Source organism: Thalassophryne amazonica, chromosome 23 (genome assembly GCF_902500255.1).
Source record: "Thalassophryne amazonica chromosome 23, fThaAma1.1, whole genome shotgun sequence".
Classification (NCBI taxonomy): Eukaryota; Metazoa; Chordata; class Actinopteri; order Batrachoidiformes; family Batrachoididae; genus Thalassophryne; species Thalassophryne amazonica.
In genome coordinates, this window is record NC_047125.1 from 3,104,249 (window position 1) to 3,119,620 (window position 15,372).

Consider the following 15,372-nt stretch of genomic DNA (forward strand, 5'->3'; position numbering starts at 1 on the left):
TACTTACTTTCTTACTGATTTCTTACTTACTGTTACTGTTTTAATCAGAACTCAGTGAAATTCTGTGATACACTGAAATGTTCAATGCACAATGAACGCCATGGCAGTATGGCGGTTCATGCTCATACGTTGTACATGTTGTCAGTGCCACATAAGTCAGGAGTCAAGACAATCAATATCTTTTGTTGTGCAAACATCACTTTTTTTAATGAAATTAACCCCTCAAGAAAATTATAAAAATAATATTATCCAATTGAATGTTCAATTTTTTTACAGTATTTCAAACAACTTTAAGATTTTTCTATAGAGAAAATCATTGCTCGGTCAAAGGCTTTGCCTCCATTATATTAACTGTTGGCTGAACTTACAAAGTGGATATTTTGCCGGATATGGCAAACACGCACCTAGCGCTATTTGACCGGATCTCCTCGCTGATTGGCTAGCTCAGAAGACGTCATCAAGGAGTTTATTTCAACATGGCAGCCCTTCGGCATTGAGTGTTGGTGCTAATTTTTCATCTTTTAATGCCATTTTGGATGCCATAAAGTCAGAGGGATTCTATCCCATTTTGGGTGCCATAAAGTCGTTTGAATCAGAACAGAAAAATCACCAACTGGCGGCGGGATTCTTATGCTGTTTTGGGTGCCATCGCTAAAAGCAGCTCAAAAATGTGGCATAGCTGTGCCCAAAATTATTTCCACTGGCGCTTTTCGCCACGCGGTGGAAATAATTTTGCAGTCTTGGTAATTTTCTGTGTCAGGCGGGGATGATAAACAACTTATTTTTTTTTTTATTTGGCCTTAAGTGGCCTCATTTTGTGTAGTTAACATGATACAACATTCAAAATGCCACAGTAAACAGAAATAATCTCTTATATTCGCGTTGTGGTGTTTCAGACTCCGCGTCGTGCATTAAAGCCGTGTAATGCACGGCCTCTCGTTGTTTAATCCTTACTTAAATTGCGACATAACGACTTTAAAATAGACATTTGTTTTACATAATTACATTAAGGCTCTTGTACAGTTCATTTTAGTATTCGAGAATTTGTTTTTGTAGTTGGTGCAATTGATGGTGAAGCTCTGGGTGCCCCTTTTCCCCTCATTTCGATTCTGTTTAACTGGCTCAAGGTGCTCTCTCCACCCTTAGTAATGGCTGCTGTGTGGCATGCCGCTAGTCATGTGACGTCCATTCCAGTTTCTATTTTCATGTTGTTTATGGGTACCCCTACACCAACTTTGCCACTGATCAACTTTGTCCACATACATGGACTGCCTAATTCCGCCAGGACATAATTTCGCCATGAGCCCGTTTTCCTTTAGATTGTAGAATGAGATTGAATTTCATGTAATCTGGGTAATATATTTTCATGTCATAGACATTTCAGAGATTTTGTATTGAGAATTACTAGTTTCACTTTTAATTTATGATTATGTCTCGCTCTATTTTATGATTATGTCTTTGCAGAAAAAGAGCTGTACTACATTGGCCCGAAAGGAGACTGCAGGAAGAAAGTGCTGACTGAGGTTGCCGAAGTCATCGACGTCTTCCAGCAGTATCATTCATCACCAATGGGTGGCCACAGTGGTGTCAACAACACTTTAGCCAAGATATCCCAGTATTATTGGTGGAACGGGATGAAAGAAGACGTTCAGGAATATGTAAGCATTTAGTTTTTATGGTTTAGTTTTTTATTCCACAAACTGAGTTTAAATTATACGAGGTGTATTAGATAAGAAACAAACACTTTTATTTATTTTTTTTTTAACTATATGGATTTGAATGACGTGCGATTACACCAATCATGCTTGAACCCTCGTGCGCATGCGTGAGTTTTTTCACGCGTGTCGGTGACGTCATTTCCCTGTGGGCAGGCCTTGAGTGAGATGTGGTCCCACCCTCTTGGCTGAATTCCTTTGTTCCACACGCTGCTCGAGATGGCGCGCGTTGCTTTATCAAAATTTTTTCTGGACCTGTGAGGAATATCCGAGTGGACACTATTCGAGAAATTAAGCTGGTTTTCGGTGAAAGGTTTAACGGCTGATGAGAGATTATGGGGTGTTTCTGTCGTTGTAAGGACATCCCACGGAGCGGGATGTCGCGCAGCGCTTCCAGGCGCCATCGTTGGCCTGTTTCGACCTGAAAACATCCTAATTTAAGGCTTAATTCACCCAGGACGTCGTGAGAGAACAGAGAAGATTCAGAAGAGGCCGGCATGAGGACTTTATGCGGACATTCCACTGTTTAAGGACATTTTGTAATGAAAGACATGCGCGCAAATTCGCAGAGTCGTTTCCGTGATGACTCGGCGAATCTGTGTGTGCCGCGACAGGAAAAACACCTCCGTGTTGAAAACCATTTGTAAAATTCAGGCAGCTTTTGATGGCTTTCAACAAGTGAGTAACTGGGAAATTGTTTAACAGCTTGGGCATGTTCCAACTTGCCCGTTAAGGTTTCCAACGGAGGTGTTTTTCCTGTTGCGACTCCCAGCGGTCGGGTCCGGCCCGACATGCGACTCTGCCCGCACGTTCTTTCATTACAAAATGTCCGTTAACAATGGAATATCCAAATAAACTCCTCATGCCGACTTCTTCTGAAAGTTCTCTGTTCTCTGACGACTTACTGGGTCAACAGAGCCTGAAATGTGGAAGTTTTCAACTTGAAACGGCGAGACGCTGCCGCCTCGAAGTGCAGATCACCGTCAGGCGCCGTGGGCCGTCCTTAAAGCGACACTAACAGACTAAAATCTCTCATCAGCCGTTAAAATTTTTTACCGAAAACCAGCTGAATTTATCGAATGGTGTCCACTCAGTTGTGCCTTACAGTTTTGAAAAAATTTTGATCAAACAAAGCAGCAGTCTCTGAGCCATTCCTAAACAATGAAAAAAATCGACGAGAGGGTGGGCGACTCCTCACTCAAAGACTGCCCACAGGCGAATGACGTAACCGACAGGCGTGAAAAAAACTCTTGCATGCCCACGAGGGTTCGAGCATGTCTGATGTAATCACACATGATTCAAATCCATATGGTTTTTGAAAAAAATATTAAGGTCGGATAATTTTCTAATTGACCTCGTATATTATCAATGCTTGTTTCTGGGTAATATATTTCAAATTCTAATGAATATTTTATGTTCTAGACATTTCAAAGATTTTATTTAAGAATTGCTCATTTCACTTTGTGCAAGTTTGAGAATTTATTATGCTCATAATCATGTTTAATTTATACCTCCTCATATGATTGGTGTCAGAGTAATGCGCATGGAAAAAAGGAACTACCAACTAAATACGTTATTGCAAATATCAATGTTTATTAGTATTCTTCTGATTTGGGTTGATTTTACTTGGGGAAATTGTTGATGTGACTTTGTCAAAGTATGAGAGGTTATTGTACTTATGCATGTTTTATTTATATTTAAGGTTTCTTCATGTGATCGGTGTCAGCGATTCGAGAAGCTCAAGACCCAAGCCCCCGAGCTACAAACCATCAAAGTCAGTGAGGCACTCGAACATGTTGGAATGGCTCTCATAGGTAAATATTTTTGATATAGATAATCAACAAAGAATTATGATCAGCATAGAAACTGTCAAAAATCTGTGAATTTATGTCAGGCACTTCTGATTTAAAGCTCTTTTTCAGAGGAGCTACAGCATCCAAAGTTGTCTTCAATGAGGATGTAAAACTATTGACGAGATACTCTATCTCACTTACAGAGTTTAGGTAGCTACTCTGCATTGTGTTGGTATATGGCATTAGAGAACATAAAGAAGGAATCATATCCTTAAACCTAGTTACAGTGCTTTCTGAAAGACTTCTAGTGTAATGAAACTTATTCCCCACTGCTGGGTAGTCCATCAGAGTAAATGTAAATGTTATTAAGAAATGATCAGACAGAAGGGAGTTTTCAGGGAATACTGTTAAGTCTTCAATTTCCATACCATAAGTCAGAACAAGATCTAAGATATGATTAAAGTGGTGGGTGGACTCATTTACATTTTGAGCAAAGCCAATTGAATCTAATAATAGATTAAATGCAGTGTTGAGGCTGTCATTCTCAGCATCTGTGTGGATGTTAAAATTGCCCACTATAATTATCTTATCTGAGCTAAGCACTAAGTCAGACAAAAGGTCTGAAAATTCACAGAGAAACTCACAGTAACGACCAGGTGGACGATAGATAATAACAAATAAAACTGGTTTTTGGGACTTCCAATTTGGATGGACAAGACTAAGAGTCAAGCTTTCAAATGAATTAAAGCTCTGTCTGGGTTTTTGATTAATTAATAAGCTGGAATGGAAGATTGCTGCTAATCCTCCGCCTCGGCCCGTGCTACGAGCATTCTGGCAGTTAGTGTGACTCGGGGGTGTTGACTCATTTAAACTAACATATTCATCCTGCTGTAACCAGGTTTCTATAAGGCAGAATAAATCAATATGTTGATCAATTATTATATCATTTACTAACAGGGACTTAGAAGAGAGAGACCTAATGTTCAATAGACCACATTTAACTGTTTTAGTCTGTGGTGCAGTTGAAGGTGCTATATTATTTTTTCTTTTTGAATTTTTATGCTTAAATAGATTTTTACTGGTTATTGGTGGTCTGAGAGCAGGCACCGTCTCTACGGGGATGGGGTAATGAGGGGATGGCAGGGGGAGAGAAGCTGCAGAGAGGTGTGTAAGACTACAACTCTGCTTCCTGGTCCCAACCCTGGATAGTCACGGTTTGGAGGATTTAATAAATTTGGCCAGATTTCTAGAAATGAGAGCTGCTCCATCCAAAGTGGGATGGATGCCGTCTCTCCTAAGAAGACCAGGTTTTCCCCAGAAGCTTTGCCAATTATCTATGAAGCCCACCTCATTTTTTGGACACCACTCAGACAGACAGCAATTCAGGGAGAACATGCGGCTAAACATGTCACTCCCGGTCCGATTGGGGAGGGGCCCAGAGAAAACTACAGAGTCCGACATTGTTTTTGCAAAGTTACACACCAATTCAATGTTAATTTTAGTGACCTCCGATTGGCGTAACCGGGTGTCATTACTGCCGACGTGAATTACAATCTTACCAAATTTACGCTTAGCCTTAGCCAGCAGTTTCAAATTTCTTTCAATGTCACCTGCTCTGGCCCCCATAAGACAATTGACTATGGTTGCTGGTGTCGCTAACTTCACATTTCTCAAAACAGAGTCGCCAATAACCAGAGTTTGATCCTCGGCGGGTGTGTCGCAGAGTGGGGAAAAACGGTTAGAAATGTGAACGGATTGGTGGTGTACACGGGGCTTCTGTTTAGGGCTACACTTCCTCCTCACAGTCACCCAGTCGGCCTGCTTTCCCGGCTGCTTGGAATCTGCTGGAAGGGAACTAACGGCGGCTAAGCTACCTTGGTCCGCACCGACTACAGGGGCCTGGCTAGCTGTAGAATTTTCTACAGTGCGGAGCCGAGTCTCCAATTCGCCCAGCCTGGCCTCCAAACCTACGAATAAGCTACACTTATTACAAGTACCATTACTGCTAAAGGAGGCCGAGGAATAACTAAACATTTCACACCCAGAGCAGTAAAGTGCAGGAGAGACAGGCGAAGCCGCCATGCTAAACCGGCTAGTAGCTGCGCTAAGCTAGTGGATTCCTAAAAACACGCAAAGTGAATAATGTGTAAATAATTTAGAGGTGATTCAGCAGAGGGAGTGCTTTATTTAAGGCACGTGATACTTATGCATACAAGTTTGCTTGTCAAGGATTATTATAAAATTAATAGATGTGTATTTAATTTTTCTTTGTATTAATGCGATTTTTGCTTATTTGTGTCATTTTAGATGGGGTGCTCCACAGAGATTACTGTCTGACCAGGGTCGTAAGTTCGTATCCCAGATAAACAACGAGGTCTGCAAAGTCTTCAACATCAAGCGATCTGTAACCAGTGCGTATCACCCACAGACGAATGGCTTGGACGAGCGGACAAATCAAACACTGAAGGCCCGACTTGCCAAGCTGGTGAATGACCACCAGTCTGATTGGGACGCGTACCTGGAAGAAGTCGCATACTCGATTCGCACCCAGAGGGAAGGCTCTACCAAGTACACCCCATTCTTTTTGATGTTTGGTCGCCACCCTCGCCCCCCTATGGAGGTAATAAAATATCCTATGATGCATTGAGAAATCAGAAATGAATAAATTATCACAAGGTAGCAAGTCAAAGCATTTTTCAGACATGTTAAATGACCAAGACTAAATAATGATTTTTGGAAAGATTATGCCCTAGTTATTCAATAATGCTTGTTTATATGTTTCTCATTCTCGATAAACTGCTTTTTTTTGTCAGATCGGCACTGATGATCCATCTGTTGAGCTGCCAGTGGTCGATGACATGGAGATAGAGAAAATGGTGGCCGAGAAGAGCAGCATCATGTCTTCCACGAAAGAGCAGGTAAGAAAGCTAAGAAAGAAATTGATTTCACCATGGACAAAGTTTTATCAATCTTTACATTTGGTTTACTTGATTTTACTTACCATAAAGGTTCAGCTGCAATATGAGGAAGATATTTCTACCTCTGCTTCCAGAGAATGGAAAGAATCAATGTTTTAAGATGTAAGTGACTGTTGAATGTTTGTATATATGTGTGTGTGTATTTTATATTATATATATATTGTCAAGAAAGATGACTTTAAGCTTGCTTTCAGCTTGTTTTCATCTTGGAATATAATACGTGCCGTTGGATTAATACACATGTTGTTGGAATAAACTGAACATTTTTCCATTGCAGATGGAGAGGCCCACGGGATGAACTCAGTGGTGAAGATGATGGAATATGTCTAAGATGATTTTGAAATGACAAAGTATGATCAAATGAAGTATTAATGTGTTAAAAGTAATATCTAAGAATGATTCCAACATAAGTAAGAGTTGATTAGAAAATGTATGTTACAAATAAGTAAAATGAATGATATGAGTTGTTTTTCATGCAGTCACAAGAAAGAGGAAAGTGTTGTTTTTCATAAAGAGTGCAGCTACAGAGAAAAGACGAACTGAAAGAAGTTGTTTTTGTGCAGAGGCAGAGACAGAAAAGGAAGTTAATGATGTTGCAAGCGAGGCCAGAAGAGCTGATGATAAAAACAACTGTTCAGAACATTAAGATATAATAAGATATGAAATGAATAATAATGAATGAAAATGTTGTATATGATCATATGAATTGTTTTTATGTGAAAAAGAGTTGAAATGAAATGATTGAATATGATTAAATGTGATTGATGTGACATGATTTAGAAAGTATGAATTCTCGGAAAAGAGGAAACTTGCACAATAGATTTACTGACAATCGGGACATCAGTTACCGGCAGCCCGGACATGAGTTCTCCAGATGGCTGCCAGTAAAAGAAGGGGTAAGGGGGGAGGTTTTGAATTACCATCATCCCCATGGTTACCAAGAGCAACTCAACAACAACAAGAGTTTTCGTATAAAAACTGTACAACAACAGGAAACAGGGTTATTCTTCCAGGGAGAGGTGCTGTTGTCACTTCTCCGCTGCTACGAGGAGATCACAAGACTTGACCATCTTGTGAGCTGCAATTGGAATCGAGGAGCGAGAGGATTGGAGACATAAGAGATTATTTGAGAGAGTTTTCAACTCCCACTCAGGCCGTCCAGTCACGGAGTAGCAGAGCATTGGAGAATAATCACTGGCCTTAAGTCTGAGTGGGGAAGTTTCAACGTTTTCTCTCTCATGGAACATCACATCGTATCAGAATGGATTAGATCAACTTTTGGTTGATTGAAGGAATAAACTCTTATGTGGATTATTTCCTGAAGGATTACAACATCACAAGGATCGTGGTCAGCTAACAACTAAAAGCTGATGAAGAGGAGACCAAGTTCATCGAACTGGGGATTTTAACATAAAAAAAAAAAACCTCCTTCCCTCACTCCTAGAAAATTTGTTGAGAAGTTAATCCAGTCCAGTCAGAGTAAGATCAGATAGCATTATTGAATCAAAAACAAAAATCTCTGCCAATCATTATTCTGATTATATTTGAATTACTGTTGTGAAATTATCATCATATAACCGATTTTGATTATGTTGTCAGCACTTGCAAAACCTGCAATAAAATTTCCAAGCATGCAGTTAAAGTGTTAAGGCTCGGACATTGGATTTATTGATTCTTCTTAAGGTGTAAAAGTTAAAGTTTTTTGGGTGTATAACATCAAAAAGTGCTCTGAAAGGTTAGTCTGGTTTTTAACGAAATTAACGCATCCTGGGGACTCGCTGTACGAGTCACTAAATTTAAAATCTAGCAACATTCCAAGAGCCCTGATCCATAAGAGGAGAGCTGCCGTTAACGGGCGTGGCCAGCTCGTATCCTGGTTCCAGAGGAGGCTATTCGACCGGGGTGCGAGATCAGCGTCAGCGGGGTGGACGTCCGGATGGAGGCAGTGAGCGGCTAGACGAATCTCCTCGCCACCAGCTTAAACAGCCTTTGTGCAGCCCCGCCGGGTAATACCCACGGAGACACGAAGGTCGGACCCCAGAGACGGAGAGCTGGTTTTATATATATTTATATATATATAGCGGGATCTGACAATATATATAAATGCATAATATAGAGCAATCTAGTAAAATTAGTGAGTGTTTTGTGTAAATCATGCAAACATGGTATTAAGCACCATGAACAAGATGACATATAGAACAAGAAGATGTGTGTGTGTGTGTGTGTGTATCTGATACAGGTGCTTAAGAATGTCAACAGAGCCCAGGAGAAGCAGAAAGAGCACTTTGCCCGACGAAAAGCAAAGGTGTAAAATCTTTCACGTTCAGCGTTGGAGACACCGTCCTTCATCGTGTAATGAAGAACCTGAGCCGCAAGGGGGGAAAGACTGGACCTTTGTGGAATGGTCCCTACAGGTATGTTGTTGAAACTTATTTGGAAAAAGAGGATACAGTGAAATGTTTACTATTTTTACTATTTACTTCTGTTTTTAGTCTAATTTAACAGTAACTTGTTCACAATTTTTTATTATTGGATTTCTTCTATTTTGTATTTCTGAAAATAAATGTTTAGGTCACATTGCAAAATGCAATTATTATGTGTCTGGATTATTTTAATACCAGTTCATTTACTGTGTTTTTAGTCTATTTTATTTGGCAAATTTCATCACTCGTGCCTAATTGAACAGCAACATTTTCACTATTTTTATTATTGGATTTCTTCTATTTTGTATTTCTGAACAAAATCGATTATTTAGTTCAGATTGGAAAATGTTATGTTTAAGTTCACATTAATTTTTTACAGCATCCTGGAGATCAATTTAAACCAGAGAGTCCAGCTCAAGTGCTGCCAGAGAGGAGAGGTCCTTAAAGTGAAGGTACCCTATGACCAGCTAAGACCCCATAAAGTCAGCGACCTTCATCCAGACAACTCTCCAGAAAATTCCCCCCCAGTCTCGCCAGCCCCCGAGTCTCCAGCGTCTGTCGTGACCCCACCAGCAGCCCCCGAGTCTCCAGCGCCTGTCGTGACCCCACCAGCAGCCCCCGAGTCTCCAGCGCCTGTCGTGACCCCACCAGCAGCCCCCGAGTCTCCAGCGCCTGTCGTGACCCCACCAGCAGCCCCCGAGTCTCCAGCGTCTGTCGTGACCCCACCAGCAGCCCCCGAGTCTCCAGCGTCTGTCGTGACCCCACCAGCAGCCCCCGAGTCTCCAGCGTCTGTCGTGAACCCACCAGTAGCCCCCGAGTCTCCACCGTCTGTCGTGACCCCACCTGCAGCCCCCGAGTCGCCAGTGCCCCCGCCTGCCAAGTCGTCATTGCTGTCAGTGCCCCCCATCTTCGCCGCCCAAAGCGAGCAGCCAAAAGAAAAGCTGACATCTTCATAACAAGTGTGACTGCCCCCAAATCCCGCAAAGTAGGCCCCGTTCCCATCACGAAATGTGCACGCAAGATCAAGAATATGGAAGCCCTTTGCTCCAGACTTCAAACCGACAGCTGGCTGGATGATGAGCAGACAGACCACGCCCAGGCAATGTTAGTCGAACATTTCCCCGCAATCGGTGGATTTCAAGCAGTCTGTGTTTTTGAGCCAGCTGCAAGCCAGAATGTCAGCAAGCCGAACACAGACTTCATCCAGGTTCTCAAGATATCTGGAAATCACTGGGTCACCCTGAGTAATTTTGGCCAAGCTGATCACAACGCGATCGTGATTTACGACTCTTTGAACAGTTCTCTCCCCCTTGATTCCAGGGATAAGGTTTTGAGGCAAATTGCATGCATGATTCATGCAAGAGAGCCACACGTGTGTATTCGGTGGGCAGACATAAAGAGACTGGCTCAGATGACTGCGGTCTCTTCGCGATTGCATATGCCACTGCTCTTTGCCATGGCCTTGCACCACAAGACTGTGACTGGGACCAGCATATGATGCGCCAACATCTCGCTGACTGTTTTAGACAAGATGTCCTGCTCCCCTTCCCTGATGCCCCGAGGCCCCGTACCCACCAGTCCTTCACACACCATGAATATTTTGACATCTTGTTGTGAAAATGTAGGAACACGGACCCACAACAGGCGGCGTTAAATGAACGGGCAATGGATAAGCCAAACAGTAACAATTTAATGTTGTGAAGTGCACAACGGAATACAGACAAATACAGTTATGGTAATACAATTATATGTAGAGTGACGTGTGGGCAGGCTTGAGGATAGAAGACGTCCGTCCAGCGGAAAGGAGCAGGGAAAGCAAGGTTGGTCTGAGGTTTGTATGCTCTCTCCGAAGCTTCTCCCCTTTGCGCAAAGCTCACAAAAGAGATCTCTGTCTAATGTTATGCTTTGAGAAACTGTGTTTTGCAGGATACGATCTCAGGCACAGTTTAAGTGCCAGGTCCAGTTAGGGCAACGGACCTGACACTCCTCTTCAGCGGCCCACACAACAGGACCCCCCCCCTCAACGGGCACCTCCTGGCGCCCGACCAGGCTTGTCAGGGTGACGGGTGTAGAAATCGGCCAGGAGGGCCGGGTCCAGGATGAAGCTCCTCTTCACCCAGGAGCGTTCTTCAGGTCCATACCCCTCCCAGTCCACCAGATACTGGAACCCCCGACCCTTCCGACGGACGTCCAGGAGCCGACGCACAGTCCATGCCGGCTGCCCGTCGATGATCCGGGCAGGAGGCGGTGTAGGTCCAGGGGTGCAGAGTGGTGAAGTGTGGTGAGGCTTGAGGCGTGACACATGGAAAACCGGGTGGATCTGAGGACTTTGAGGATGGGAAATGGTCCAATAAACCTGTCCTTGAGCTTCTGTGAGTCAACCTGAAGAGGGATGTCCTTGGTTGACAACCACACCTCCTGCCCAGGCTGGTATGCAGGGGCTGGGGAACGCCGGCGGTCTGCATGGGCCTTGGCCCTCGTCCGGGCCTTTAACAGGGCAGAACGGGCGGTACGCCACACCCGACAGCACTTTCTGAGGTGGGCCTGGACCAAGGGCACCTCGACCTCTCCCTCTACGAGCGCGAACAATGGGGGCTGGTACCCCAAACAAACCTCAAACGGGGAGAGGCCGGTGGCAGACGAAACTTGGCTATTGTGGGCGTACTCAATCCAGGCCAGATGGTGGCTCCAGGCCGTCAGGTGCGTGGAGGTCACGCAGCGGAGGGCCTGCTCCAAGTCCTGGTCAGCCCGCTCTGCCTGTCTGTTCGTCTGAGGGTGGTACCCGGACAAGAGACTCACGGTGGCCCCCAGTTCCCTGCAGAAACTCCCCCAGACTTGTGAGGAGAACTGAGGACCACGATCTGAGACAATGTCTGATGGAATCCCATGCAGACGCACGACATGGTGGACCAGGAGGTCTGCAGTCTCCTGGGCCGTCGGGAGCTTTGAGAGGGCCACGAAGTGGGCCGCCTTGGAGAACCGGTCCACTATCGTGAGGATGGCAGTCATTCCCTGGGAAGGTGGGAGGCCCGTGACGAAGTCCAGGCCGATGTGAGACCAGGGGCGATGAGGCACGGGCAAAGGCTGGAGGAGGCCCTGGGTCTTTTGGTGGTCCGCTTTGCCCCTGGCGCAGGTGGTGCAGGCCTGGACGTACTCCCGGACGTCGGCTTCCAGAGACGCCCACCAGAAGCGCTGCCGGACAACTGCCACGGTTCTTCACACCCCTGGGTGGCAGGAGAGTTTGGAACCGTGACAGAAGTCCAGGACTGCAGCCCTGGCCTCTGGTGGGACGTACATCTTGTTCTTCGGGCCGGTCCCCGGGTCCGGGTTCCGTGTCAGGGCCTCCCGTACGGTCTTCTCCACATCCCAGGTGAGGGTGGCCACGACAGTGGACTCGGCGATGATGGTTTCAGTCGGGTCTGACAGCTCGGTCCTGACTTCCTCTTCGTGCACCCGGGACAGGGCGTCAGACCGTTGGTTCTTCGTCCCGGGGCGGTATGTGATCTGAAAGTCAAAACGCCCGAAGAACAGTGACCAGCGGGCTTGCCTGGGGTTCAGACGCTTAGCGGTCCGGATGTACTCCAGGTTCCAATGGTCTGTGAAAACCGTGAATGGAATCGAAGCTCCCTCCAACAGGTGTCTCCACTCCTCCAGAGCCTCCTTCACCACAAGAAGTTCCCGATTGCCGACGTCATAATTCCTTTCAGCCGGGGTCAACCTGCGGGAAAAATAGACACATGGGTGGAGAACCTTGTCGGACTCCCCGCTCTGGGACAGCACGGCTCCTATCCCTGAGTCAGAGGCGTCCACTTCAACTATAAACTGGCGGTTTGGATCGGGCTGCACCAGAACTGGTGCAGTCGAGAACCGGCGTTTCAACTCCCTAAACGCAGCTTCGCACCGATCCGACCAGGTGAAGGGGACTTTAGTGGAGGTCAGGGCTGTCAGGGGGCTAACTACCTGACTGTAGCCCTTGATGAACCTCCGGTAGAAATTTGCAAAACCGAGGAACTGTTGCAGTTTCCTACGGTTTGTGGGTTGGGGCCAATTTCTCACCGCCGCAACCTTGGCCGGATCAGGGGCGACGGAGTTGGAGGAGATTATGAACCCCAAGAAGGACAAAGAAGTGCGGTGGAACTCGCACTTCTCGCCCTTCACAAACAGCCGGTTCTCCAACAACCGCTGCAGGACCTGACGTACATGCATAACATGAGTCTCAGGATCCGGGGAAAAAATGAGTATATCGTCTAGATATACGAAGACAAACCGATGCAGGAAGTCCCGCAAGACATCATTTACCAAAGCTTGGAACGTTGCGGGGGCGTTAGTGAGGCCGAACGGCATGACCAGGTACTCAAAGTGACTTCCACTCGTCTCCCTTCCGGATCCGAACCAGGTGGTATGCATTTCTAAGATCCAGTTTTGTGAAAATTTGGGCTCCATGCAGGGGCGTGAACACTGAATCTAACAAGGGCAGAGGGTATCGGTTGTGAACCGTGATCTCATTCAGCCCCCTGTAATCAATGCATGGACGGAGTCCGCCGTCCTTTTTGCCCACAAAAAAGAAACCTGCACCCATCGGGGAGGTGGAGTTCCGGATCAGCCAGGCAGCTAACGAGTCCCGGATGTAGGTCTCCATTGATTCGCGTTCAGGACGTGAGAGGTTGTACAGCCTGCTGAACGGGTACTCAACGCCCGGAATCAAATCAATGGCACAATCGCATGGACGGTGCGGGGGAAGGGTGAGCGCCAGATCTTTGCTGAAAACGTCAGCAAGATCATGGTACTCACTTGGCACCGCCGTCAGATTGGGGGGAACTTTAACCTCCTCACTAGCTGTCACACCAGGCGGAACCGAGGATCCGAGACATTCCCGGTGGCAGGTTTCGCTCCACTGAGCCACAACCCCAGACGGCCAATAAATCCGGGGATTGTGCTTTATCATCCAAGGATAACCCAAAATCACACGGGAGGTACAAGGTGTTACATAAAACACAATCTCCTCCCTGTGATTACCAGACACCACCAAAGTCACTGGCTGTGTCTGATTAATGGAAGAAGGGTGCCATCTAGTGCCCGTACCTTTAAAGGTGAAGGTAGAGCCACTAGAAGGAGCCCGACCTCCCTTGCCCATCTGCTGTCCAACAGATTCCCCTCCGACCCCGTGTCCACCAGTGCTGGGGCGTGAAGGGTTAGATCCCCACTCAGGATCGTGACTGGGATGCGTGCAGATTTACGGTGTTTCCCCGCGTGGGTATTATGACCCACCCTTAGCCCAGTCTCTAAGGACGAGTGCTGCTGTTTTGACCGTTTGGGGCAGTTTTTCTGCGTGTGCTCGGTTGAGCTGCAGTGAAAACACTCCCCACTGACCAGCCTCCTTTGTCTCTGATCTGATCGCCTTTTGGCCCTGCTCGTTTCCATAGCAACATCAGCAGGGGGAGCTGTTGTCACGTGGAGTGCCCTGGCTGTGGAGCGTGGGGAAGACGGCTCCCTTTCGGACCCGGGAGGAAGAGGGACGGCTTGTGCCTGACCACGCCCTTCGTCTCGCTCCCGTCGGTGTTCTGTTAATCAGTTGTCCAACCGTATAACTAGGTCGATAAGCCCGTCTAAATCCCGCGGCTCGTCCTTCGCCACCAGGTGCTCCTTAAGGACCAGAGACAGTCCGTTTACAAAGGCGGCGCGGAGCGCAACAGCATTCCAGCCGGCTTGCGCTGCCGCGATGCGGAAGTCGACTGCAGACTTCGCTGCGCTCCGACGCAGCTGTCTTATCGACAGCAGCACGCTTGAAGCGGTCTCGCCTCTATGAGGGTGGTCGAACACCTGTCGGAACTCCCTCACAAACCCAGCGTATGTCGTTAGGAGCCGTGAATTCTGCTCCCAGAGCGCCGTAGCCCAGGCGCGTGCCTCTCCTCGAAGCAAATTTATAACGTAAGCCACCCGGCTAGCGTCTGACGCGTACATGACGGGACACTGTGAAAAGACGAGCGAGCACTGCATTAAGAAGTACGCGCACGTCTCAACACAGCCTCCGTACGGTCCGGAGGGCTTATGTAAGCTTCAGGGGAAGGTGGGGGGGTTCGTTGAACGACCAGCGGAATGTCTGTTTCAGGCCTCCGGTCAGCAGGAGGAGGTGCTGCAGCAGCGCCCTGAGCCTGCGCTTCCACCTGGGCAGTGAGAGCCTCCATCCTCCCACTGAGAATCACATTCCGCTCGGTGACTAAGTCCAACCGAGCAGTGAAAGCGGTTAAGATTCGCTGCAGCTCACCTAACACGCCTCCTGCTGACGCCTGTGCACCTCGCTCTTCCACTGGCTGTTCAAGCGATGGTTGACGCCCCTCGGCCGAGAAATCCTGTTGTGAAAGTGTAGGAACACGGACCCACAACAGGGGGCGTTAAATGAACGGGCAATGGATAAGCCAAACAGTAGCAATTTAATGTTGTGAAGTGCACAAGGGAATACAGA

At 46.6% G+C, this 15,372-nt stretch overlaps 2 protein-coding genes across 2 annotated transcripts in view; both read left to right on the plus strand.

Annotated features, from left to right (window-relative positions):
- LOC117504818 overlaps nt 1-15,372 on the plus strand; it is a 3,434,143-nt gene that overhangs the window by 628,868 nt on the left and 2,789,903 nt on the right. The window lies entirely within an intron of this gene.
- LOC117504851 (vegetative cell wall protein gp1-like) lies at nt 8,495-10,849 on the plus strand. The gene is made up of 3 exons (XM_034164401.1): nt 8,495-8,515; nt 8,726-8,900; nt 9,289-10,849. Exons 2-3 carry the CDS (start codon nt 8,842-8,844, stop codon nt 9,863-9,865), a joined length of 636 nt encoding a protein of 211 aa, XP_034020292.1. The 5' UTR covers nt 8,495-8,515; nt 8,726-8,841; the 3' UTR covers nt 9,866-10,849.

Coding starts and splice junctions, on each gene's coding strand:
- LOC117504851 (XM_034164401.1), top strand. CDS start 8,842: ATGAAGAACCTGAGCCGCAAGGGGGGAAAGACTGGACCTTTGTGGAAT. Junction 8,901..9,288: donor TTGTGGAATGGTCCCTACAG/GTATGTTGTTGA, acceptor AATTTTTTACAG/CATCCTGGAGATCAATTTAA.